The sequence below is a fragment of the Polypterus senegalus genome, chromosome 10 (genome assembly GCF_016835505.1).
Source record: "Polypterus senegalus isolate Bchr_013 chromosome 10, ASM1683550v1, whole genome shotgun sequence".
NCBI lineage: Eukaryota > Metazoa > Chordata > Cladistia > Polypteriformes > Polypteridae > Polypterus > Polypterus senegalus.
In genome coordinates this window covers 86,530,044-86,556,851 of record NC_053163.1, presented here as the reverse complement: position 1 = coordinate 86,556,851, position 26,808 = coordinate 86,530,044, and the positions used below count along the sequence as shown (strand labels likewise).

Below are 26,808 nucleotides of genomic sequence, written 5' to 3'. Positions count from 1 at the left end.
ATTATTTGTTTTATAAAGCTAATTAGCATGGCTAAATGAGATTTTAAATTTAATCTAAGTATTAAGGACTTTCTACTTTCCAAGTCTTATTTTAAAGATATTTAATTTTGATTTTGCAATGGTTCTTAACTTAAACACTTGTGCACAATCAGCAGTGGTGAAGACAAATTGGGTCTAGGAAAGGTGAGAGTATTACTTCACAAATACACTCAGGATGGCAGTGTAATAAAATTATTTTGCAACATGTAAAATGACATTCTAGAGTTTATAGTTTCTTTGCTCTTGATAGTGTAACTCCATTTTCAGCATTTTTTTTTTTTTAAACTTCGCTATATCGATTCCAAACATGTGGAGGCCAAAGGCTATTCTGGCAGCAGTTGGGACAAGCCAGGATGGGTCCATCACAGCAAACATGCTTGTAACACTCACTTGAGTAGGGTCAATGTAGATTTCCACAACCTGCCTTAAGCCCTGGAAAGCTGTGCAATCAATGTATGCATATTATTAAATATATGCAATAAAAATAAGCACATATGCTGTACAAATTATTAAGGATGAATATTAAATAATTAAAAGGGTGCAGGTCATCGGTCCATGAAAAAATTTACACAAAGACTTCTTGGCTGTACTCATGGAATTTGGTTTGTAATAGAAATTCTACATTCAGTACACTTAAAGCAATTCCATTACATTTGCTGAACAGTACACAACAAGAAAGAAAAACAAGATTACATTTCAAAGTTTTATTTAGGATGTACAAGTATGGCATCAAGTCACAGTGAAATGTTTAACAATAAAGGAGATTTAAATTTCATACATAGCATCACAAATTAAGTACAAAAACACTAAGGAGATTATGGAAGAAAATTATTTGTCATGGAGAACAGCAATTAGGATGGTGATGTTATTAATTTTTAATTCCTATTTTCAACTTAGTTGTTACTGCACAAAATTTGTTCGGTCTAGTATTGTAAACTATCAATCATTTTGGGTGCATTTTGTTTGACTTCCTTGTATGTTCATATAAAATAAGTTGGCAAGTTAGTTCTTTTTTACATTTGAGGAGAAGACTGAACACTTTGACACTGATATAATTACACACAAATTAATTTTTTGCTTTACCTGTAACATTGTATTAAAAGAAAAAAGGCAAATAAGTGCTGGTTTGTTTCTGTTAAAAAAAATCAAGCAGTATAAATGTTAAAACAAAAACAGAACATAAGAAAAAAAAAACCAAAAAAAAAACCTTAATTTAAAATAAAGTTAGACAGCACACAGTGAAAAACGTGCAAAGTCAATACAGAATATTCTGGACAGAATATGCCAAACGCATAAAGTATTGGGGGAGTGATATGTGACCTACATGGTATTTGAAACCTTATGCCAAATTAAACTTTAGTTTTTTCTGTCTCCTTTTGAAATATTTTTGGAATGAGATACATGCAGTTTCACAAAATAAATTAGGCATTAGATTTTCAAAGTCAAGTGGCTCTCTGGAATGTCCACATAGTGTTTACAAAAGCAACTATTACAAATCAGAAGAAAAACAACGTATCTGTTAATGAGTCCTGTTGGATATGAAATACCCCTCCTGCATTTCAGTTGATGTATTTGCTCTTTTAAACCTTGAGTTTTTGTAAGACTGACTACACAATATTCTAAATCTGCAAATTACATTAGTTCTATTGGATGACCTATATTTCATTCTTTTCTCATACAGGTTCATAAGACTTTTTTGACCTGAAAAGAGAAAAAAAATTGGACCCAGGATGGTAGATCTTTTAAAGCCCTGAGGAATAGTTGCAAAGCTGAATTTTTGAATAAATAATTGATGAAACACCTTGTAAGTCACATATAAGGATTCAAGGAGCACACAGAAATAAACAGTTTAAATCAAATTCTCTCTCTGTGAATAAGGATGAGAGGCTTGAAGAAGCTGAAATCTTCTCTTCAGGTAGTTGGCAAAGAGATTAAAAGAAGCTAGTGAGAAGGATGAAAGAGAAAGAAAAAGAAACAAAGGGAATATTAACAAGAAGGGATAAGAAATAGTTAGAGATATCTGTCTGTCACGCCTGAAAATTGTTCCACATGTTTAAATAAAACTAAATGTTAAATTTAATGTATTTTAAAAAGGTCAAGCCTTTTAAAATAAATAATTCAAACTGCAAACTTGAACAGCCTTAAATAATAAAACTCCGGTCCAGCCAAATGAGTGGAGTCAGTCTTAAAATTCAAGTCTTTTAGATTAGGTATAAAAAATTATTAAACACCAGCAACTCAACAATATATCAAAATACGAGAGTATGTTTAGAAGTCATCACTGAATTAAATAAAATAATGCAATAAATCTGCATGCATTAATTAAGGAGCTCTGATCTGATCTTCTCCTAGAAGAAACAAATTAAAGGAATTTTGTTGTGAACGCAGACATTTTTAATTTTCGATATTTATTTACTATTATAATCCTTTAATTCACATAAGGTCTTTTCACACTTGAAAAATATACTAAAGATTTGTCACTTGTTTAATGTATTTTATTATGTAATGGGTATCTTTATATCAAGTGTAATACTTTAAACTTTTCATTTTAGTATTTTGAAAATAGCACTAAACAGGTTGCCGCTGAGAAGGAACTATAGATTGATCATTGTATGATTGATTTCATAGCACAAACAGTTTATAATTTTTCCAAAAAAAATAAAAAAATAAAAAATACATGGTCTTACAGGGTTTTGGACACTTTGCCTAGTCATCTGACTGAGAGGATATATAAATATATATATATATATATATATATAGCATTATTATTATTATTATTATTATTTAAGCATTCATAATTTCTGTCCAGCTGAACTAAATTAAAATGACTCTCGAGAAGCAAAGCCTATTAGAAAAATTCATAGCTGTCTGTCAAAAACTTGCTTAAATTCATCATTATATATTTAGAGGGGGGCCAGAGTTACAATTATTTCACTCTGCTTGTTATCAGAACTTCCATTTATTCATTTACTGATAATTAATAACACATTATTACATTGGCATCTGATTATTCCTCTATCAAAACACATGCAACCAAAAAAGTTCAATTAAAGCTGTAACAGGCAAGTTATTAAAATGTTGAAAAAAGAAAGAAAAAAAAAAACAAACAACTTAAGACTCTATAGATTGTTGCACTACTAAAAAACAACAATCAAAATAAAGCCTGGTGCTAACATGCTGATGCAATTCTTTAACTTGACAAAGCCATGCTTCAATTTTCAGACATTAGTAGAAAAATCTGTTAGTATGACTTATGTATTTATTAAAATAGTTTATCCTTCATGTTTAGGGGATCTTAAAATTACCAGACCAAATAATAGAATCCAGCTACTAGATGCCAGACATAGCCCCCTGGACAGTTTAAGTTTAAAACAAAAACCTGGTCCCTTTAGTAATGTTGCTGTGGAGCTTTTATTCGGTGCAGAGCCAAGGATTACTGTAAAAGGAAAATGAATAAATAAAAAATAAAAAAAAAAAATGAGCAAACTGTCCAAATGCTACCAATCAATGAATTCATTGTTAGGCCACTAACAATTTATATGTGAAAAGATGTAAACCATCACATTTTAATTATTTCCTTCAATTGTCATTACTTCAAAATTTTCTTTGACAATCTAACCAGTGAACTTTTTCTTATATATGTATGGATAAATACTTGGCAGTATCATGAAATTATTCATTTCACTGGTGAAATTTTCAACCGAAATATTTATTACACTTGTGGCATTAAAAGCTCAAGGATAATTGTTTATCTCAAAGTCAACATTTACAAAGGGGGGGAAAAAAAAAAACCAAAATCGAAAATGACATTACACCATATCACATAACACAAAGCGACACACTGAGCTCAGTAGCAGATTTAAAAGACAATGCTAAATAAACATTATACAACCATTATAAAACTTGTTTAAAATCTATATTTTCCATTTTTTAAGTTGCTTCTGTCCTCAAAGAATGGTAAAAAGGTTTTACCCTACTTGAGTACTGAAAGTAAGAACCATATAAACAGAAATAAAAAGAAAAATTATGGATTATTAGATATATACTGTATAAAGATCTTTATCTTTCCTGTTTTTATAATTAAATACTTATGACTACATTGTAAGCAAAATGACAAAAGTTGACTGCTTACCAAAATTGTGGCATTTCCCATTATTGTCCTCATGAACAAATCATTTACTATATTTTTTTGGAAAAACTGCACTTATAAGAATCAAATACAAACATTTTGTACAATCTGGTACAATAACTATCATTTGGATATTTCAATATCTTCAAGTGATTACTTTATATTAAAAACTTCTTTGTCTGTTGTCTAAAAAGGCAAGACATGAGATAACTAACCAGAACATGAGGTACTGCACATCTTATTGATTTATAACATAGTACATTGCATAGTATCCCGAAATTAATAATATTAATGGGGGTAAAAAAGAACCTTCTGGTTAAGGAAGAAATTCTAACTTGAGGTGTTCCAAAATAAAGCTAATTTTCATCCCATTCTGAACACTATAGTATTTTATACCCCTTTTACAGCTGCACTCGGGTCCCAATCTGGGTGGTTCATCATATGGTGGGTACGGCAACACACTGTATCAGCGCATGCTCCCAACCACTCTCTCTCTCTTATCTTACCTGTACTATTCCAAAGAAGTTAATCCATTAGCAGTGTTTATGTTTATCTGTGGGGCAGATTTATAATAAACTAGACCTTATTCTTAATTTAAAATAAATGATAACAGATAGGTAGTTCAGAATATCTTGACCTTTTTCAAATTCAAGTCTTAAGTAGTAGTGCTTAATAGTCACTAGAGGGAAATCAATTTTCAAACTTAAACTACCTTGGGTAAACATCCAAAGGAATTACTTTCGTTTGAGTAACTTCAGTGTAGGCCAGCATTTCACAATTGGGCCATGACCCACTTTTTAGTCACGGGTTGCCATCATTGGCTTGCAATGGATTACGGTGGATTGCCTAAGCAATCAATTTGTGCTGCGTGAAATGTTTCCCTGATTCTAAGTGAGCTTGTTTCACCAAGGGGGAACCCCGATCATGCTTGTTTAAGCAAGGGGGCAGTTTGGAATTGCTGCTTGTGGGATGTCAATGAATTTAAAAAGGTTTAGAAACAAATTGAATGCATCACATCTGCTAATATTTGACAGGTTTTAACAGCAGAGGCAGTGGAGAATTCAGTTAGCAAAATGCAAACTTTACATGGTAATTGGGTGGTGGGGTTTGGTCGATGTGTGTATAGGAAGCCCAAAAAGGTAAAGGAAAAGCTTTTAAATATAAAGTTCAATAAGTCACCTAAAAATTACAAGACGCAAATTGGCAGACTGATTACCATAAAAAATGTTAACCTATATTATTCACCATTTTGAAAAGTCTAGACCAAAGAAACTTAAAAGAAATTCAATTGGGCAAAACAACTGGAATGATACAATTACAGAACTGGGAAAAACAAGGGGTAACATTGTGATAGGGCACCATCTTTCACATTATGAATGTTTTGGAATTTGGTTTTTTGCAATTTGGTCTTTGTTCCTATAATGTTACTGTAACCAAGACAGACCATGAAATATGTGGCTTTGGTCAAAAGGTACTTGGAAAAACTGTTCATAATTTTAGGGACAAACCTCTTCAACATACACCAGATACAACAAAAATTCTATTACCATCCAGCTCTGTATTAAAAACTGTTAAAATATTTTCAGATTTTAAAAAGGAACAGTAACTAGTGTGTAAGTCATTCCAAAATCATCTAAGGCAACAAGTACTGCAATTTCCCAATAACTACAATGTATGAGGCTTTAATTAAAAGAAGACAATATAACACTATTTTTGCTCCTCTTCATTTAGGATATTAAAAAAGCGTCCAGTTTGTTTACAACAATGTACTTCTGTCTAAGAAATAAGCAGTATTTAAAATACCTATACTCTTCAAAAGATTAAAATGTATAATTCCTGCCATGTTATTGGTAAGAAAATGTATCAATCAATCTGTTGGATTTCCATGTTTCTTTGAAAAGCATTACTTGCAGCACATTGACAGAAGAAAACTAAATGCAAAAAAAATATTCAGCCATTAAGATCAAATTACTATCAGTCCTCATCTTATAAAACATGCTTTAAATATATAAATAATGGAAAATATGTGCAGAACAACTTTTGAAACTTACTTTGATTTATTATGAATTTAACATTATGGTTGTTTAAAATGTACATTAACAATTAAAAAAAAAGAATTTTTAATCTTTATTATATTGCTTTTTAAAATGTGATAACTGGCTCTTTTATTATACACCATTTTTTTTTTGAAAAGCAAGTTTCTTTTTTCTTTATAGACAATTTGGAAGAGAAGGCGGCTATTAGAGTGCACAAAATTTCAAACACAAGAACTCTGAAAAACATGGTAAGATTGGATATTCATTCTTTTATTTCCTGAGTGAAGAGAAATACTATTTGGTGAACACTGACATTTAAATAAAAATAAAAATGTTTTAAGAAATTAGATATTAAATTGTAAAAAAACAATGTTAAAATTACAAAGTGGAATGCTGTTTACATACACAAGTACAGTGGAAGCAGCAATCCAATTAAATAAGCAGTTCAGTTCAGGTTTAGATATTTTTTAACTACAAGCAGGACATTTGAATTAGCAATAGATAATGCATTTCAAATGCATACATGCAAAGTTATGCTCAAACATTCAGCCCAATAATTGCTTATGCATGCCTATGGAATTAATGTTCATAAAATGATGAATTACATCAAGTAATTAAAATATTGTTGGAAAGTTTTATGCAATGCAACATACTGTAACATTATCAAAAGATATAAAAAATAACTTACAAGTAAACAGTTAAATTTACTAATATTACTTATTGAATGCATTTAACCTGCTCATTTGAATAAAATTTCTACTCCAATTATTGTGAGCACAAAATTAAATATCCAACATATATGATTACATAAATGTTCTGTAATAGGCAATTAAATTCTGAAAAAAAAACTGTGCAGGTTAAGATGGAGTGTGTTTAACACAGCATACATAATTAATCATGCAATTAAAAGGTATATGTTTAAAAGCAAAAAAAAAAAATTAAATTGCAGTAGAACCATTAATCCCATTTTGCCTCAAAGCTGCTCATTTCCTCCATTAAGCACAGCCAGCCTTTAATGTATGGGAAATGGAAAGGTAACACACATCACAACTGGGAACAAATGAGGTGAAAATTCATTCATGACTTGCTGGGGAATGCACTTGCTACAGGAACCCTGAACTGGAATGAAAGAGAAGTAGGATTAATACATTCTATAGTTACAAGAATTTAAAATCCCTTGTAATTGTTAATTTGTTATATTTGCTTGACTAAATAACCATTTGATCATATAAAAAGTGTGCACGCACACACATACACAAACATCAAAACCTTTTCTCCCCATCTAGCTGACTGTCCAACTATCACGGTGTGGTGGGGCATACGACTAATTATATCTTTACCAATCACAGGTAATAACTTGAATACAATATCTAACAGTACCATTTATCAAGGGCAGTGACAGACAGACATACAGGTCTGTGGAGAGGCTGCAAGTCTGTGAGGTATAAATAGCTTAGAAGTCTAAACTCTTCCTCCTGAAGTAATAATTATAATTGAATCGAATTCAGTTCAATTGAATTCAGCACTCTGCACCTGCAGTCATTAAAGAGTACTGTAAATAGTTTAAATTTTACAAATTACTAATTACATAATGAGCACACTTAAAGTAACAATAACATTTAAAATCCGGTGATGTTCTTGCCTTATGCCTGATGCTGACTGGGATAGACTGTAGCTTCCCCGTGACGCTATTCTGGATTAAGTGAGTTTAGAAGATGGATTTTACTTTGTCTTTGCTAGTTACAGCTGAAGGCAACATTTTACTTTTTATGTTCTGTAACCGTGCACCATGTGGCAAAAGTACCCACACTGATTTACTGATCCAGTTTCTTCAATTTACCTTATAAACAGTTGTTCATAAGTTACAAGAATATGTAAGTAATATAGTAGAATTAATTAATTCTTCTAAACTTTATTCCACATTCGTTTTCAAAACATTTTTATGTTCACTGTTGACTTTAAGTTAATCAGATGTCTGTAAACTGGTCTGGATTAAGAGATAACTTTCAGCAGCTTACTGTATATAAAACAGAAAATGTATCAGAAAATGGTTTCTGTGCCAATTACATTTTTTAATGTATGGACATTTCAAAAATGGCTAGGTAAAGGTTTCAGACTGACAAGTTTGTTTTGGTACAGGAGAAAGAAATATATATAATTAATGGAAGTCAACCGTTATATTAATATCCTAAAAACAACTTAAAACAGGAACTAAAATTTGAATAGTATTTTTACGCTCTAAACAAAGGCAGTTCTTTATAGAAAATGGTATGTGCCAGTGTACTGCTGGTTAAAATCTAAATTGACACTTGTCTTATGTCAATGAACAAAAAGGGAATGTCACAATAGCATACTGTGAAATCTAGGAAAGTTGGTGGGGAAGCATACTGTCGGGCTTCAAATATACTGTGTGCCTGGCACAGCAAATGTCTCAACACATGCCATAACAAAAGTAAACAACACAACACTATGTCTGAAAATTTTTCTTTTGTAAACAGTTACATCTAGTAATTCACAACCACATTGACTAAAACAGACCAAAAAATTGTAATTATTTTATTCAATATCTGTTCTAAAGAATGAATAATATACAAAAAGACCCAAGAACTGATAACTGATGCCTAAGCATAAAATTGCTTATAAATAACAAACATTACCTGCCAGAGTTATTTAACCTAAGTGGCAGGAATGTGCAAAAGTTTCGTAGAAGGCAGATTATGCAAGGAAGCCGACAATATAGTAATCCTGGCTAGGAATATTTGAGCTTTTCAGGCAGGTATTCAATGTCTTTGTACTGTGATCCTGTACTATTTTTTATACTCAAAAAAATGTGTATTCACTCAACAGGGACACTGCTGAAGAAATAGCTGGAGACCCTCATAGACCTGTGTTGGGATTCTTATGACAGTATACCTAAACCATGATGTAATTTAAGAACAGTAAGTATAAAATCTCAGACAGAAAATGCTGTTGCCTTCACAGCTCCAGGTGCCTACAATTGCATATTACATCTGTTTCACTTTCACCTTGGTATGGTATTTTCCAAATATAGTCTAAAAAATTTCAGGTTAGGTTAGTTAGGGACTTTCAATTTGTCTAATGTGTGCAAGTATGTGGATGCATTTTTTTTTTTTTTTAATACAGGGTTATGCTTTGTGTCCATTGCTTCCAGGATCAATTTGTCTCTCTCTCAGATGCTTTGGTGTAACAATGTGCTCAGGGAAAGGAACGATCAATTAAAAAAAACAAACAAAAAAAAAAAAAAAAACAATACTACTGAAATAGAGGACAGCATGGTACAAAGAAAAAAAAAAAACACATTTCATGGGATGTGCTTACTTTGTTAGAGGACTGAATGTGTCTAGTAGTTCTTACTTTAAGTGACCGGTAATGTTTCCTTAATGGTAATAACTGATGGCACATTTCCTGACCCGTGATATATATACAGGTTTTTAAGAGAGTCCATTTTTCAGGCCTACGTTCTTTTCTGCTATCTGAATGACATTCTGCAGTTTATAGTTTAAGTGAGCAGATGCATTGCCAAACCAGACTGTTCAGGAGAAACTTAGGATGTTTTCAGTAAAAGCCCTTATAAAACTGTACAAGCACTGATTGAGACAAGGTAAACTTTTTAAGTTGACAGAGAAATAATATTTACTGCTGAACTCTATTGAAAACAGAAGTTAGGTTTTCACCCCATTTCAGAGTAAGTAATAGTGGTACAAGGAAATCCAATTGATTCTACCCTACTGACAGCTATACCATTCATAATCAAGGAAGTAGGAGGTAAAGAGTGTCTCATAAAATACACAACCATTTCCACATTTTCAGAGTATTCAAATAGAGACTGTTGAAGGTGCACTAATGGCGCTTTTCCACTGAATAGTACGGCATGACACGGTTCAGTTCAGCTCACTTTTGGGGGGTTTTCCACTGGGAACAGTACCTGGTCCTTTTTTTAGTACCACCTCAGCCGAGGTTCCAAGCGCCGAACCGTTACCAAAACGTGACGTGTAAACTCTGCTGGTCACTGATTGGCCGGAGAAAATCGTCATTACTGCGTCACTGAACTTGCGACACGAGACACAACAAACCCGCTAGATTTTTAGCACAGCCAGCGAAGGTTCGGACGCCCCATTTAGTTTTAACCAAAAATGGCTGTTTCGTGGTCTATTGAGATAGTACAGACGTTCCTCTCGATGGTAGCCGAGGAGCGGATTCAGCGAGAGCTGGATGGGGCGACGCGGAATGAAAAAGTTTTTCAGGAGGTCGCTTGTGGCACGTTTACGATGATGTCACGGCAGTAGAGGCGGCGCAACTATAACGACACGTGAATAATCCCGCCCACTCTAAAGCGGTACTAAACTGCAGTCGAAACGCAAACCGAGCCGAACCAAGGTGAGCTGTACTGAACCGTGCTGTGCCGTACTATGCAGTGGAAAACTGCCATAACTGGCTGTCCAGTTCATTCTCCTCCTACATGGCATCTCATTTGTAATTATGTCAATCATATCATCAGCAGGAGAGAAAATTGGTGACAAAACTTGAGATTCTGAAGAATCAGACTGTATGTCTTCACTATTACAAAAATCAGCACCACTGGCTTGTAATTTTTCAGAAAATAAATATTTTATTTCTTGGGAGCAGAGATAATTGTGGATTCTATGAATTTGGCATTGAGTCTGCAATTAACCAAGGACTGAGTAAAAGTTTCTATAAATACAGGTGATAAATGATTGGCACTGTGTCTTAGTGTGTATGGAGAAATGTCTGGAGCAGGAGCTTTATGACACTTCTGTCTCTGGAACAACAGAGAGATTTGATGCTCAGAAATGTGGAGTGGAAAAAAGGAGGTGGGCCATAAGAGAGACAAGCGAGATGTTTATTTTCCTGACTTATGGAGAACTGCTTCTCAAACCTGCAACAGAAACTGTTTGGCTGACCAGGTAGATAGGAATTAGTCTGTGGCACGGGGACTTCCATTTGACAGACGAGCAATAATTGGTGGAGCAATTCTGTTCCTGCATGACCTTGTACCAGAATCAAGAAATATTTTCACATTCTAGTTATTGTTTTATAATTTTATATATGAATTATAACTTTCAGGAAAGCATTTGAGCTGGATACTGAGGCAATCAACTGCCAGCCACAGTGCTAGTTCTTGTTTTTTCCCCTGTGAAGGGACAACCCTTAGAAGACTAGCCATAACCCTCCGTGAATCATTTTAAGGGGGTTCCAAGACTTTCTACTACAAATCACAAATGACCTAGGAGGTTAACTATGAAAACAACCAATATGACATGGCTGGGGTTTCCTGAGAGTGTAGATAGAGATTTTAAAAAAAAAAAGAAAAAAAAAAAGAAAAAGAAATGAGAGGACAAAAACAAAGAAGAGGACCTCAAGGGCCAACACACTTCACTGGAATGGCTACAAATAAAACGGAGGCTTCCTGCGAGAATGGTAGTCTGTGAAGCATTTCACATGGTAGTAATCAACTGGGAGACCAATGCTTCCACAAATCTTTGGTTGCCCAAGTGTATTCCTATTAGTCTTCTATTAAATACATACACTAAGTATTTTTCCTCTGCAGTGGGCTGACACCCTGCCCGGGCCTTGTAACCCTGCCTTATGCCCTGTGTTGGCTGGGATTGGCTCTAGCAGATATCCCACCGCGACCCTGAAGTTAGGATATAGCGGGTTGGATAATGGATGGATGGAAGTATTTTTTCTCAAAAGGCTTAATTAGTTTTAATTTTCATTTTGTGTAATTCTGAAAATATAAAAGAAGGTAGATGAAACTTGCGTGTGTCATATTCAGGATATATAGTGCATGTTGACATTCACTCTTACTATCAAGTTTAATTTGTGACCTGTAGCTTGCTAAAGGACGACTATTGATGCACACTGCCTAGCACCAAGTTTCCAAAGAAAATTACATATATGAGCAAAAAACCTTGTGCTCAAATATAGTCAGTTTAAGGATAAGCCTAACTATTAGTGATGATACAGTTAATGGCTAAGCACGACATATGATATTCTGTTCCTTCTCCAATCTCTGCCATTTAGTTAGTTTTTAGAATACAAAATAAATCAACATACAAATTAGGGCTTCAGTGTTTGTTCTTTTTATAGTAGCTCAAGTGCAGGCTCTACTTAACCCCACTGCATTATGCTTTCTAACATGTGAATGCTTTCAATATTATTCTTCATTTAGCAAACCCTATAATCAAACTAAACTGCAAAAATCTGATATGGAGACAGTACTTTTGAGGTAAAATCCACTAGTTTTTTTTTTGTTTACAATGGTACATACATTGCTAGTGTTAAATGCCCGGTTATGGTTAGTAAAAGGGCCTTACCAGGACAATGGATGGCATGCACCATGCAGCAAACAGGAGGATTAACTGCAAAACATTATACATGCAACAAACTGATGACAGTGAAATAAGTAACATCTAATTACTTAACACTCACTTTAACATAAAATTAATGAAAGGTTAGTGATGTTTTAAAAAGAAAAAAGGTGTGATGTCCTATGAACGTCTATGCAACTATTTTATTTAGCTAAATTAAAACATAAAAGGGACAGCGACATACAATTATTTTTGCTCAAATGTTCATACTTAATTCTTTTAGATCATTTCTCCTATATGTAGTTCTTTTCAAAAAGAAAAAATCTATCTCCACAATTCTCAGTGGTACAGAGGAGGAGTAGTGTAAGGTGGCCAGTAATGAAGAATCCAGGAGGCACTTAAAAATATTTCAAAATTTGAAGTCCTCCCCCAAGCCCATGAAAATAGAATCAGCCAATTCAACCATAGTCAAATAACATACAAGTGCATGTAAATTCAACTTCTCTGCAGTAACCTTAAAAAGTAGAGTGCATCAAATTGCTCCAAGAACAATTATTTAAATAAGCAATTAAAATTTTAAAATTTAAAACAACCCACTGAACAGTTTCTTGTATTACTTACTCAATCTTCCAAAGAATTCTTTTAAATGTTATGATACTCTTGCATCTAAACTACTGTAAAATTACACCTTTTTGCAAATTTGAATGTTAAGCCATGTAGTTATGTTTTAGCTACATGTAATGACGTATCTTCTTTAAGAGGTTTCTCAGTTTTTTTTTTGCTTTTAGCTTTACTTTCAAAATCAGCAGTTCTATCACTAGAACTATTCTAAATTAATTATATACAAAGTATAGACCTCAGCTTATGAGCATTTTCAGTGAAATATAAATACAGATCTGTTTATCTTTCCCATTCATTCAAATTGCACACTGCCTTTCTACCTACTCTTTAAATTCTCTAACCTTATCTTCTGGAAAAAAGTAAAACAACATACTGTATATTAGTTGTACAATAAAACTACAATATTAAGTACTTTTAAAATAAATTATAGTACTATCCTGAAAAAACCGAATGCAAGACCTTTAATCAAAAGTCATTTAAGTAAATTTTAAAGTAGTAACTAAAATGTTGTCATTTCACTTGAATGCAATATTCAAGGTCTTAAGCCTCAGAAATTACAGGCAAATACATTGTAAAGATTTGGAAAGTGGAAATAAGGATTTAACTTTAGTATTGCAGCACAAATCATCTTTAGCGGCTGACCAAAGAATTGTGTATAGTAACTGTGGAAAAATGAAATACTTACTTTTTCCTTTCTTTTTCCCTCTTAAGGGTCTGAGAGCCACCTGCTTGTTGGGCTTGAGACTGAAGAAGTTCTGCTGCTGTCTTTCTCTGTTTAAAGCTATTCATTTCATCGTCAAGCACCTTCTTTTTATCTTCCAGTTTCTTCTTCTCTTCCTGATGTAATTTCTTTAACCGGTCAAACTTTTCATGTAACTAAAATACATAAAAATGCTAATGCTTTACTGGAACTCTTGTTCAGTTACTTTTAATTAAGACATGCCAATTCTCCATAACATACAAAATAAAAACAACACATGAAGTGATTCATGAAGTGAACAAATACACAAGGATTAATTGATTATATGGTGTAGCCTAATCTGATTGAGTAGGGAACTGGGAAATTTAACAGGAAAGAATTTATTGCTGGTGCTGAATGGCATATGTATACTGTAAACTGGGATATCCAGCATGTTTGTGTAATGTGTATTCACCAGTTTGATATAACAGTAACAATACTAAAACAAAAACCATAATCTCTCTGCTTATAACGTGTACATCTTGAATGAGTATTGCCTGATAAAGGCTACCACAACAATATATATTTTCTTCTTTATTAACATGGCAAATCAATGCTATACATTTGATTTGAAATATTGTAAGTATTGCTACAATTCTATCTTAGTTCAATATTTAATAGGATATGTCTGAATGTCACAAAACAATGCCTCCAATCGAGTGTCTTGTAAATGCCAAAGGATGCCTTCCGAGTGCACTGTAGAAAAAAAAATTAAACTGAATCATAGAGTAAGGTGAATTTACCAGACATGTACACAATGAAAAAAGTTTGACATTTAGTTATAGAACTTGTATAATCTGTATTTCAGGTGAAGGTATGAACTTTTTAAAATAACAATGTTGCAAATATATTGTCAAGCAATTAGTTTGTTGATGTCATGAACCATAAAGAAGATGAAAGCAGTTCCTGGAATTTGGATGAACTTTATATTTACCTCCTGCCGAAATGTCTACCAAGTGCAGTTTGAAAAAATATGGAAAATGTTGCCTACCTCTTTCTCTGCTTCCTTTAACTCAGCTTCCTTTTCTTTTACTCGCTGAACAAACATCTGTCGCATCTCCTCCTCCTTTTTCTGCAATTCTCCCATGAACTCATTTCGTTTGGCTTCATAAGTTTCCTGCAGGCTTCAGAGACAAAACATTTTAACAAACCATGTAAAGAAGGAAATCCAAATAAAACCCTCTGAAAACTACTGTATACAAACAACTTTAAATACTTGTGAAATAAGCTATACTACCATTAGTACTGGAAACCAGTTAAGTTACGTATTTCTTTTAATGGATTCTTTGATATTCTACTGTCAAAAAGTGGGACTCACAGTCAGCAACCTCCTTAGGAAAAATCTGATCATGGTTATAGTGTTTTGATTAGGATCCATTTACTATGCATTCAAAATAAATCTCTCACTTCCAATCTCTGGTAGTCTCAGCTAGTGTGTAATCAAGACATACACACGGCCAACTTCTGAGTCAGTGCTGAACTGAGCATTCACATGGGTAGTTGTGTTGTGTGCAGATACTCTGTTCAAGTTTCATACCACTTCTCAATGGTTTCTTTGTGATAAACAAAAAAAACAAAGAAACAGGGTCAGTTTATGTGGAAAGAAAAATTAACAATCCTGGAAAAAGTGGATTCCAGAATGAAGAAAAATGATGTGGCGAAACCTTTCAATGCTGTCAACAATTTTAAGGATCGCGAAAATAAACAGAAGACAAAGTTAAAGATCAGATATTGGGACCTGAATGAAAAAAGTGTTTGTATTTCTATTTAAAAAAAATGTTACATGTAACCTCTCATTATTTTTTTATTTTTTAAAAATATAGGCATTGTCAAGCTTGAGTCAAACAGTTGGATGCATGAGGGACAGAAAGGTGAGTCCAGGTTGGGTGTTAAACGTTCTAAACATTATGTGACAAGGATGTTACAAGGTAAGCCTGATCCTGCAGGGGACAATCAATTGCTTTGCCCTTGGTTTACTGTTTACCAAAAGCAGCAGTGCAACTATGGAGCTGTCCTTATGCAGGCAACACCAGTCACAAAAGTATACTTATTTTAGTCATATTCATTAAAATGACATTTCTGTTACAATGAAATATTTTTACAGTCCCATGAATTTTGTTACAAGTGGATTTCACCTGTATTAGGTTTATAACCAGAGCTCACTCACCTCAGTAACAAAGGTAGAATGTCAATAAAGTACAATATCATAACGGGATAACCACAATTGTATCCCATGTTTGTATACTACAAGTGGAAAACACAAGGCTGCAAAAGTTTCTTCTATAAAAATATCAAAATGGTGTGCAAGAACAAATTCTACCAACTTCAATAAACAAACCTCACAGGCACCAGCCAAATGGTTACTATATTTACATTTCCAAGTGCAAGGGAAGCAACTCACTTAAAGAAACCACCTATGACATACCAGGTAAGGGTATACTAATGTCAGTGCGATTTGCAAATGGAACACAAATGAATGAAATCAGAATATTCTCTACAACCTGCCACATCCTTAATGCTATTTCATTTCAACAAGTTTTTAAAGGGTAAAATAAGCAACATACAAACACCACAGCAGAGCTACACCTCAAGCATGTGTCAAGTGATGAAAGGAACCCAGTAGAGTCTGCATTATTCATTTTACTGTTGATTACAATTGATTACATTTTTTTTTTGACCAATAAAAATTTGATAGCAAAAGTCAAGATATATTGATAGCAGCATTAAAAAAAAATATTGGATGTATCAGAAAAATGCAGGTGCCCTTATTTTTTCATAGACATGTGGCACAAAAGCAAGCACAGTAAATGGTTTCTTCAAAAATCCGAGATAAAAGGCATTCTAGTTCCCCAACCCAAGTTTCTTGAAGGGAGAAAGATACAAACTTTACTAGTCCCAAAGAACCTAGACAGATCGATAGGTCATGTGCTGTTTGATAGGCAATTACTTTATTAGTCCCTGAAACTATGAATGGATAGCTACAAAGGTGCGCTGAAATGGTTTATCCTGAAATAAATCTTTATATATAATCTTCATTTGGATCTTGATCTTTGTTTGTCCGCGATTGAATTAGAAGAAGCACCACTAGATGGCAGTAGAGACACAGCTAAAACATAGGCATTGCATTAAGAATCTCCTCCAGACTTATACTACTGAAGACTGTAGTACTCCAGTCACACCTTAAAACACAGACATTCAAACTAAACAAATTGTTGCGCTTTAAATTAACTAATCTTTATATATAATCTTCATTTAGATCTTGATCTTTATTTGTCCGCGAATTCCACGCATGCGTAGACCACCTTCCAGTTTAGTATGTTGTTCTTACTCACGGATGTCAACAATGTGCCAGAATAACGAAAGGGGTGGTGGACAGTGTTATTCTGGTTAGCTCCTGAGGCCTGGTTAGAGAATGAGATTGCCGAAGATAAAAGGTACGTGCCTACGTAACATATGAATGAAAGAAAGACAGTGGGTAAAATGAATGACAACGTAACAGCACGTTCTGGAAATTATTATTGTTACGTTGTAGCCGGTGAGTGCTGCGCGTCTCACAGTTGTACCGTGGCTTTCTCACGTGTCAGTGAAGTGATCCCTATTTATGCTTTAAAGAGCCTGGATACCTATGTGTCCCCCTTTTATAACCATTGCTCCGTGTATATTGCCTTATTCTTTGGATTGCCACAAAGCAACCTGCGAGATTGGAGAAAGGTTGAGAAGAAATCATGAGAGGAAACGATAGCATAGTGAAAACGAGACAAACTGTGAACGGACAGAAGCAGAAATGCTCCTACACCACCACATAATTACTATTTGGACAGTGATTCCGAGTAGGTCGTTCCTATCGAATCAATGTCCAAGGGTTTTCTTTTGTAATTTTGTTTCCCTTATAAAAAATCATAATGCTGTGTGACGAAGGGCCCAGTTCAGGACTGGCAGCTGCATTTAAACAGGGAGCCATTCACAGACAACTTTAACACGCGCAATGTAGTTGGGCGCACATGGCTACTGGCAAAATATTTCCATTAACAATCGTACAACGCAGAACATTGCAATATAAGAAAGAGAATGGAACTTATTGTGTCTACTTGGCAGAAATTACCTCATATATGGCTCTCTACAGCATCATACTTGGAATAGTCAATTGCTAAAGTTATTCCTCTGTTGAAATTGTAACTGCCCATGGTTGGCAGTACTTTATTTAATGAGCTAATGCTAATCTAAAAGCATATCTTTCAGTAAGCCCAGACTGGCTTCTGGGTCAGCCTTCTTCAATTTTTTTTTTTCAAGTTTGCTGGCACCTCTCCTATAGTAATGTTATGCCTGAGCAAACTACCTCATAAAAAACCTGCAGCAAGAGACAGATAAAACATCTATAACAAATGCCAGCATAATCAAAATGATACAAGTCTCTCTATTATTAAAAAAAAAAAATCTTGGAAGGGAGAAGATCTTCTCGGAAGACACTTAAAAGACCTGCGAGACGAAAGAGACTGGCCACGGAGCGTCTTGCGGGGAACTTAAACATGAGACTTGGTGCCAAGAGATTGTCCCAGTAACATCTCGGGGACACGTGGAACATGAGATTCTTGCAAGTCACACACTACTTACAACCATCTTCAAATAAGACTACGGTCATCAAAACTTTCAGTCATGTAAAGGCTTTTAGCAGACACAGATCACAGATCCTGTGCCCTCAGCTATATAAAGCGTATAAGGACAACATGTTCTAGATGAAATGTCAACGACTAAGCAAAGAAGAAAGAGCAGCACGGAGAAAAGAGACAAATGCGTTGGAGAGAAAAAACTGCAGATAAGAGATTATGAAAGCAGTGGAATTCGAAAGGCACAAAAAACGATGGCATGATACACATGCAGAGAAAGCTAAAGAATATGAAAGCAGAAAAATTCAAAGGTATCAAAAAATGATAGTAAAGATCGCATTAGCACAAACAAACGGAAATTATTAATCAAAAAATGGGAAAATTATCATCATGGACCAGGTGTAATTGAAAAAAAATACAAGAGAGAGTAGAAAACAAAGTAAAATGTCATAAAGAGGTTCAAAAATGAGGGGGCGAAACACATACAGAACAGGTTAGAGATAATAAAAACAGTGAAACTGAAAAAAGACACAAAAAAACGTTGGCACGATATACTTGCAGAGCAAGTTATAGAATATAAAAGCAGAAAAATTCGAAAGTATATAAAAAAGATAGTAAAAAAAGCATTAGCACTAACAAAGAGAAATTATTACTCGGCGAAATAACGGAAAGGCAAATAGAGATCGAATATATGAACATAGGTGATATGTAAGAAGTATGGCGATATTGTAACTCTTTGCAGTTTAAGTCAGAGACTTGTAGATCATCTAATTTGTGTTGCCATCAGGGAAAAGTAGTGTTTCTACACAATGAGGAGGCATATCCAAGAGAATTAAAAGATTTGATGTTTGGGAAAGTCATCTCCCAACTCGCTATATCCGAACACAGGGTCAAAGGGGTCTGCTGAAGCCAATCCCAGCCAGCACAGGGCACAAGTCAGGAACAAACCCCACGCAGGGCACCAGTCCACCCCAGAATCCACAAACACTACAGGCAAAATATACAAGTCTACAATAAACTTTGCCTTCGCATCATTCAATGCTCAAAACGCAGATTTACACAATAATGGACCATATGCTATGAGAATCTGTAGTCCCGCAACAATTAAAGCAACGACAAGTTTAATTTCGAAGAAACCACAATTCGGTAAGGTGTATATTTATGATCACGGAGAAGCAATGCAAATTTTAACAGGCGACAAGAAAGGTAATGTAGTATATATTCCGCGAATACCATTAGACCCCAAAGGAGATCTTGATATGTCATTCGTATTAAAAGGTTTACAGTTTCCCATGAGAATAGCTTTTGCTATGACAATTAACAAATACACAGGGACAAACATTCAAAAAAGTTGGATTACTTATTAAAGAAAAAGAAACAATATTCACTCACGGGCAGTTATACGTTGCGTTGTCACGAAGCAAGTCCAAAAGTGGAATCAAAATTCAATGCGATCTTGAAGAAAAGGTAATTCCAAATATTGTGGAACCTCAGTTCACGAAAGTCTCTGAACACGTACAAATCAGGTTACGACCAAAAAATTCACCAAACTTTTGCATCTGTTCACGACCACACACTCGGTTGATAAACAAGCCAGTTTCCCTTCCGGTTAGAACACGCCAATGATTTCCACACATGTTCAGTCTCTCCCTGTACTGTACATTGTTCTCGGTGCATCACGCAGAGTGACTCTCCCTCAAAACTGTGACCTCCTATAAACCCAGCTTCCTCCTGTAATATTGCGGGTCCACAGCTTCCGTCAAAAACGCCAGTTTTAATAAATAATCACCGCACTCGTTGCCATAGCGAGGGGATTTGTTGGTGTGTGGTCGAAGCGGTTCCTGAGGAGTTCGTGATGTCGGCGTTTCTCACCTAAGTGCACAGGGTGAGAAGCGGTCCGCATCCGTAATTGTTCCCAGGAGCTGCCGATTGCCACGACCACCACGCCCCTTCATAAATAGGAGTGTGAGTCGGCTAAAGGGAAAAAGAAGAGAACAGGAAAGAACGGGAGGTTGCAGGAGAAGGCAGGAAGCAGGAGGAGAAAGCTGGTGCAGGAGAGAGCGAGCGCACGAGCAAAAGAGAGAGAGTGCAAGAAAGCGAGCGCACGAGTGAAAGCACGAGCAAAAGAGAGCAAGCGAGAGCGCGAGAGAGCGCACTAGAGAGCGCAAGCAAGCACACAAGAGAGCGCAGGCTCGCGTGCAGCCGAGAGCGAGCAAGCTGCCGAGCACGAAGCCTGGGTGTTTTTCTCAGTGTTATTCAATGTTTTTACATTTAGTTTACTATTACACTGTGCATTCTATGGTATAATTAACTATTTTTCTGTTTAAAAATCTTTAAAGAAAATATATTTACATACAGTTTGTATGGTCTGGAATGGATTAATTGTATTTACATACAATCCTATGGAGGAAATTACTTCGGGTCACGACCAAATCGGGTTACGACCAGAGTTTTGGAACGAATTATGGCCGTGACCCGAGGTTCCACTGTATTTTTTATTTTTACTGAAGCTTTAGAGTAAATGTGCAAATAATGAAATTGAAACAATTCCAAAGAAAAAAAAAAAAACAAGCTTTTAAAATTGTATATCCAATTAACTAGCCCCCTAGTCTCCTTAAAAATAGAGGTGACACTATTTTTAGTGCCACAGTGTTGGTAATCTCCTCCAATCTGTTGTCCAGATGCACTCCAAATATTTGTAAGGTCTTATTACCTTTGTAAACTCTCCACAAATAGTGAAGGGACATAGACAGCTTGAAACCCAGAGCTTATTCTCTTTGTCTCTTGTTGCGTTTATCTTGCAAATGTGGAGGTGCAGCAGGTTCAGTCTAAACCACTCGACAAAGCCCGCCACTACAGACTAGCACTCATCTTTCTACCTTCCAATTCTACTATTGCTCTATCAAAGAATTTACAGTATATTGATGATAGGACATAGTATAGTACCCAACATCATGTGTACAGTATGATCAGGAAAGGAGGTAACATTGTCCAACAGGCCACACATAACCAAGTTGACACACAGTCCTGCAACTATACAAAATGTACCAGCCAGTCAGAGCGTCCATAATTCAGGATATCATGGATGTAGCAGTAACCACACTGCAGGTTCTCCCATAACACCAGACGAAATGATCTTTACACCACTGCCTACAGTGTCCAAGCACAAGAAGGTTCTGTTCAACAAGTAGACAGTAGTGTCTTCTACTCCACTGTAGGTAAACTGAAGGGATTCAGTGCAAAGGAAGAACAGGAAAATTATGCAAGATCAGACTGCCCAAACTCACTTTATGTGACACTAACATATAGTCATCTATTTATGTATCCCTTTAATTCACCTTTAAGACAGATAGGCTGGAGTCTGTTGTAGTAGCACTGACGTGTGCATAGCAGGAAAACCTTGGACAGAATGCTAGGGCATTACTAAGATAACATCACAAATAAAGTAGCTGGTCAAACTAAACTGAGGTATTCTCAAGACATGTTTACATATGCTACTAATTTTCCCCTTTGTGAGCACAAACGTAAAGCTATCTGAGTAATCCTTGAAGCACAAATACTAAATTACCATGCAAACTATTTAACAAGCCATTGTACTCAATTACAACCAGTTTGAACATTCTAGTCAAAAACTGTAGAATAAGATGAACAAAAATACACATCTGGTATGGCATCCCTAAATATTAAAGCATTTATGCCAAAGCTCTCGTTGGTACCTGAAAGGTTTACTGTCAGGGTCTGTATCCTTGAATCCCATCTCTTCAAGTTTGCACCGTCGGTATAGTTCATAATGGCGAGTATGCGTCTGCTCCCGAAGATCTTCCATATTTACACGAATCAACATCTCTCTCAATTTCACAAAGTCACAATGATTCTCATTTTCCACTTTAAAACACAAAATTTCAAATGTGTTAAATTAATGAAGATTTTTAGAGCTATGTAATGTGCCATTTTGTGACCTAATACAAACAATCCATTTTGCACATTCACAAGTGAGGAACAGTATGAATTTTATGTTAATTCTAAGGTAGAGAATGGGAAATGAAACATGAATGGCAAGCAAAAAAAAAACCAAAAGCATTGTTAAGCAAACATAATACATCTAATAAAGCCACCAAATTTGTTTCCCCTCTTGTATCATTTTTATCTTTGGCACAAAGACGGAATTAAGAAACAACTATAATTAAGTTGTCAAAACTTTTAAAACAATTTTCTCTATTGATAATGCTTATACCAAAAGAGAAGGTTATTAGCTTGAATGGGTAGCTACTGATTATATGAAGTTAAACAACCAGGGCTAATGTGGTGTAATTACAGTTAAAAGTTACTCGCTCGATTACCCGAGAATAAAGAGGTAACCTGGAGATGGGTTAGAGATTGAGAGACATGGATTAGTAGAATACTCTACAATAGAACATAATTAATGAAAGGAAAAAAATAAAAAAATAAAAAATAAATCAAAAAACACAGTGACCCTCACCAGGACAAGCAGTATCAGATGATAAGGTGATGAGATGAGAATTAAAATGTTATCAACAATGTAAATCTATGCATTCTGAGGAGGACATGCAGTATGAAACCATGTAAACACCCTGTGCTAAATGAAGATCTCTGCACACCTACCAAGAATGATACCAATCCCTGAAATGTGCAAAACAAACTAGACATTTATTATAAAATGCCAGCCAAAAAGGGAGAGAAACACTTGTTAAACAGTCACCCTTAAATTCTAATGTTAAAAGTTTTTTATGATTGCTTTTTTGGTATTTGTTAGATTTTTAACGCAGTAATCCAAAATGATTATTGTTGACCGACAATTTTATGTTCTGCCGCTTTATTCTATTAAAAGGACTCAGAACCACAGGATGGCTTGTTACATGTGTAGTTTATTTCCTCAATCTACAGTGCATCTGGAAAGTATTCACAGCGCATCACTTTTTCCACATTTTGTTATGTTACAGCCTTATTCCAAAATGAATTAAATTCATTTTTTCCTCAGAATTCCACACACAACACCCCATAATGACAACGTGAAAAAAGTTTACTTGAGATTTTTGCAAATTTATTAAAAATAAAAAAAGTGAGAAAGCACATTTCCATAAGTATTCACAGCGTTTGCCATGAAGCTCAAAATTGAGCTCAGGTGCATCCAGTTTCCCCTGATCATCCTTGAGATGTTTCTGCAGCTTAATTAGAGCCCACCTATGGTAAATTCAGTTGGTTGGACATGATTTGGAAAGCACACACCTGTCTATAGAAGGTCCCACAGTTGACAGTTCATGTCAGAGCACAAACCAAGCATGAAGTCAAAAGAATTGTCTGTAGACCTCTGAGACAGGATTGTCTCGAGGCACAAATCTGGGGAAGGTTACAGAACAATTTCTGCTGCTTTGAAGGTCCCAATGATCACAGTGGCCTCCATCATCCGTAAGTGGAAGAAGTTCTAAACCATCAGGACTCTTCCTAGAGCTGGCCGGCCATCTAAACTGAGCGATCAGGGGAGAAGGGCCTTAGTCAGGGAGGTGACCAAGAACCCGATGGTCACTCTGTCAGAGCTCCAGAGGTCCTCTGTGGAGAGAGGAGAACCTTCCAGAAGGACAACCATCTCTGCAGCAATCCACCAATCAGACCTGTATGGTAGAGTGGCCAGACGGAAGCCACTCCTTAGTAAAAGGCACTTGGCAGCCCACCTGGAGTTTGCCAAAATGCACCTGAAGGACACTCAGACCATGAGAAACAAAATTCTCTGGTCTGATGAGACAAAGATTGAACCGTTTGGTGTGAATGCCAGGCGTTACGTTTGGAGGAAACCAGGCACCGCTCATCACCAGGCCAATACCATCCCTACAGTAAAGCATGGTGGTGGCAGCATCATGCTGTGGGGATGTTTTTCAGTGGCAGGAACGGACTAGTCAGGATAAAGGGAAAGAGCAATGTACAGAGACAACCTGGATGAAAACCTGCTCCAGAGCGCTCTTGACCTCAGACTGGGGTGACGGTTCATCTTTCAGCAGGACAACGACCCTAAGCACACAGCTTACCTGTCAAAGGAATGGCTTCAGGACAACTCTGTGAATGTCCTTGAGTGGCCCAGTCAGAGCCCAGACTTGAATCCGATTGAACATCTCTGGAGAGATCTTAAAATGGCTGTGCACCGACGCTTCCCATCCAACCTGATGGAGCTTGAGAGGTGCTGCAAAGAGGAATTGGCAAAACTGGCCAAGGATAGGTGTGCCAAGCTTGTGGCATCATATTCAAAAAGATTTGAGGCTGTAATTGCTGCATCGACAAAGTATTGAGCAAAGGCTGTGAATACTTATGTACATGTGATTTCTCAGTTTTTTTATTTTTAATAAATTTGCAAAAACCTCAAGTAAACTTTTTTCACATTGTCATTATGGGGTGTTGTGTGTAGAATTCTGAGGAAAAAAATGAATTTAATCAATTTTGGAATAAGGCTGTAACATAACCAAATGTGGAAAAAGTGATGTGCTGTGAATACTTTCCGGATGTTCTGTATTTCCCACAATATACAGTACATACCATCCTTTACATTTAAAGTAACATGCTTCTAGATATTTCCATATGCACTGTCTTTGACTAGCAGCCTTAGCTCAGTCAGAAAATGTTCAAATGATTCAACCAGGTGCCTGCACCTTTTCATTAACTTATCAGAGCGAAAATCACATTTGCTTTTGCCATCACATAAGCTTCAAAATGGTCATAATATATTTGTAATTTCTTACTGTCTTTTGTAGATGTCCCATCCTTTGTCATCAATCCACAGCAGAACACTTTTCCTTTTCAAGCACTTTGAGCTACATTTTTTTGTATGAAAATGTGCTATATAAATAAATGTTGTTGTTTCCCTTTTGTCTTTAAGTGGGCCCATGAACATTAGCTGTACATGTTTGAACTTTTTCCACGAGTCTGCCAAATTGACTGAATCCCAGGAACCCCAGCTACTTCCAGAACTGTTTAACTATTTAATTTTTTACTCTGACACCAATATTGTAAGTTTTGCTTTTTTATCCTATTAAGAAGACTCAGAACCACAGGATGGCTTGTTACATGTGTGCCGTTTCCTTCCGTCATCTATATACCATAATATACCTATCATCCCATAATATGCATTTAATCCAATTAGCCTTAAAGTAATAGATGTCTCTGTAGATGCTACAAGTTATTTATTAGATTCGTTGACAAATTGAAAAAATAATTGGTACACTAATCATTAAAAAATAGTTGTTAGGTGCAGCCCTAATTTTTATCAGTGTATGTTCAATTCAAGTAAGTGCGTTTTTACACAGAACATTCCCCATTGCCGAGTTCAAAGCACTGTACATACAGATAATAATAATGATAAATAAAAATGCCCAAAATGACTTAGCTTTAATAATGCTATTTATGGAAATGTATGAGAACGGGAAAGAAAAAAAAACCTCACCTTGCACTGTTCCCCAGGGGTACTGACGAGCTTTCATCATCTTATTTCCAATTTTCACCTCCTCTGTGCTGCCAATGACAGCAAAGGGTAAATGAGCCTGCACAAAAAAAGCACCTGTTTAAATTATCACCTGTAACCAGTTTCAGCATTAAATACACATGGAATTTACCTACTACTGTCCCAGATTTACACTGATTAAATCTATAACAGGGTTAAATAACACCTCTGTGCATTCATCCATCACTGCACATTCACATATTTTTAATGAAAACAAAAATTCCCAAATAGCCCACAAACTGTACTATACTCAAAGAGGCACCTATTCAAATGTTCCCCACTGTTCTTTTCTAAATTTGCAAAAGTGAAGCCCATTGACATTGATGGTAACCTGGCAGTATCCAAAAGATACTCAAATGGAAATGGGCTTGTTTTTCTTTTCTTTTTTTAATTCATGAACAAATTTCACTTGGGCTTATCATTGACATTCACTTTTATTCTTACAAGGAAAACAACGTTTTTCACAAGGCTGAACAAGCAAACTCTAGGAAAAGAACAATCACGGTCTCCAAAAAAAAAAAATAAAAAAAAATTCAAGCCCTTTAGTTTGAAAGAAAAAATAAATACAGGAAATCATGTCTCCAATTGCCATATTTTTGTATTATAAATTATTTTCAGAGAAATATACACATTCTAGAAATTCTATTTTATATCTGATATTTCAAAATCTTACGCAAGTAGATAACAGTTTTAAATAAAAATAAAAACTTACATTCATGGTTGAATTGATCTCCGCTACCGTCTCATCATCAGTGGGAAACTGGTAGATTTGGACGCCATTGC

The 26,808-nt window shown here is 35.3% G+C and overlaps 1 protein-coding gene across 4 annotated transcripts in view; it reads right to left on the bottom strand.

Moving 5' to 3' along the window:
- Positions 1 to 733: 733 nt before the first annotated feature.
- sept6 (septin 6) overlaps positions 734 to 26,808 on the bottom strand; it is a 64,650-nt gene continuing 38,575 nt past the window's right edge. The window contains exons 5-11 of one of the 4 annotated variants that reach the window (XM_039766101.1): positions 26,738 to 26,808; positions 25,969 to 26,065; positions 22,238 to 22,406; positions 14,909 to 15,041; positions 13,864 to 14,054; positions 12,564 to 12,608; positions 6,454 to 7,323 (exon numbers count right to left, since the gene is read on the bottom strand). The exon at positions 26,738 to 26,808 is cut by the window's right edge and continues 91 nt beyond it. In XM_039766101.1, coding sequence (XP_039622035.1) covers positions 12,605 to 12,608; positions 13,864 to 14,054; positions 14,909 to 15,041; positions 22,238 to 22,406; positions 25,969 to 26,065; positions 26,738 to 26,808 — 665 coding nt within the window. In that variant the 3' untranslated portion in view covers positions 6,454 to 7,323; positions 12,564 to 12,604. The other 3 variants (XM_039766100.1, XM_039766098.1, XM_039766099.1) reach the window with 3 other exon arrangements.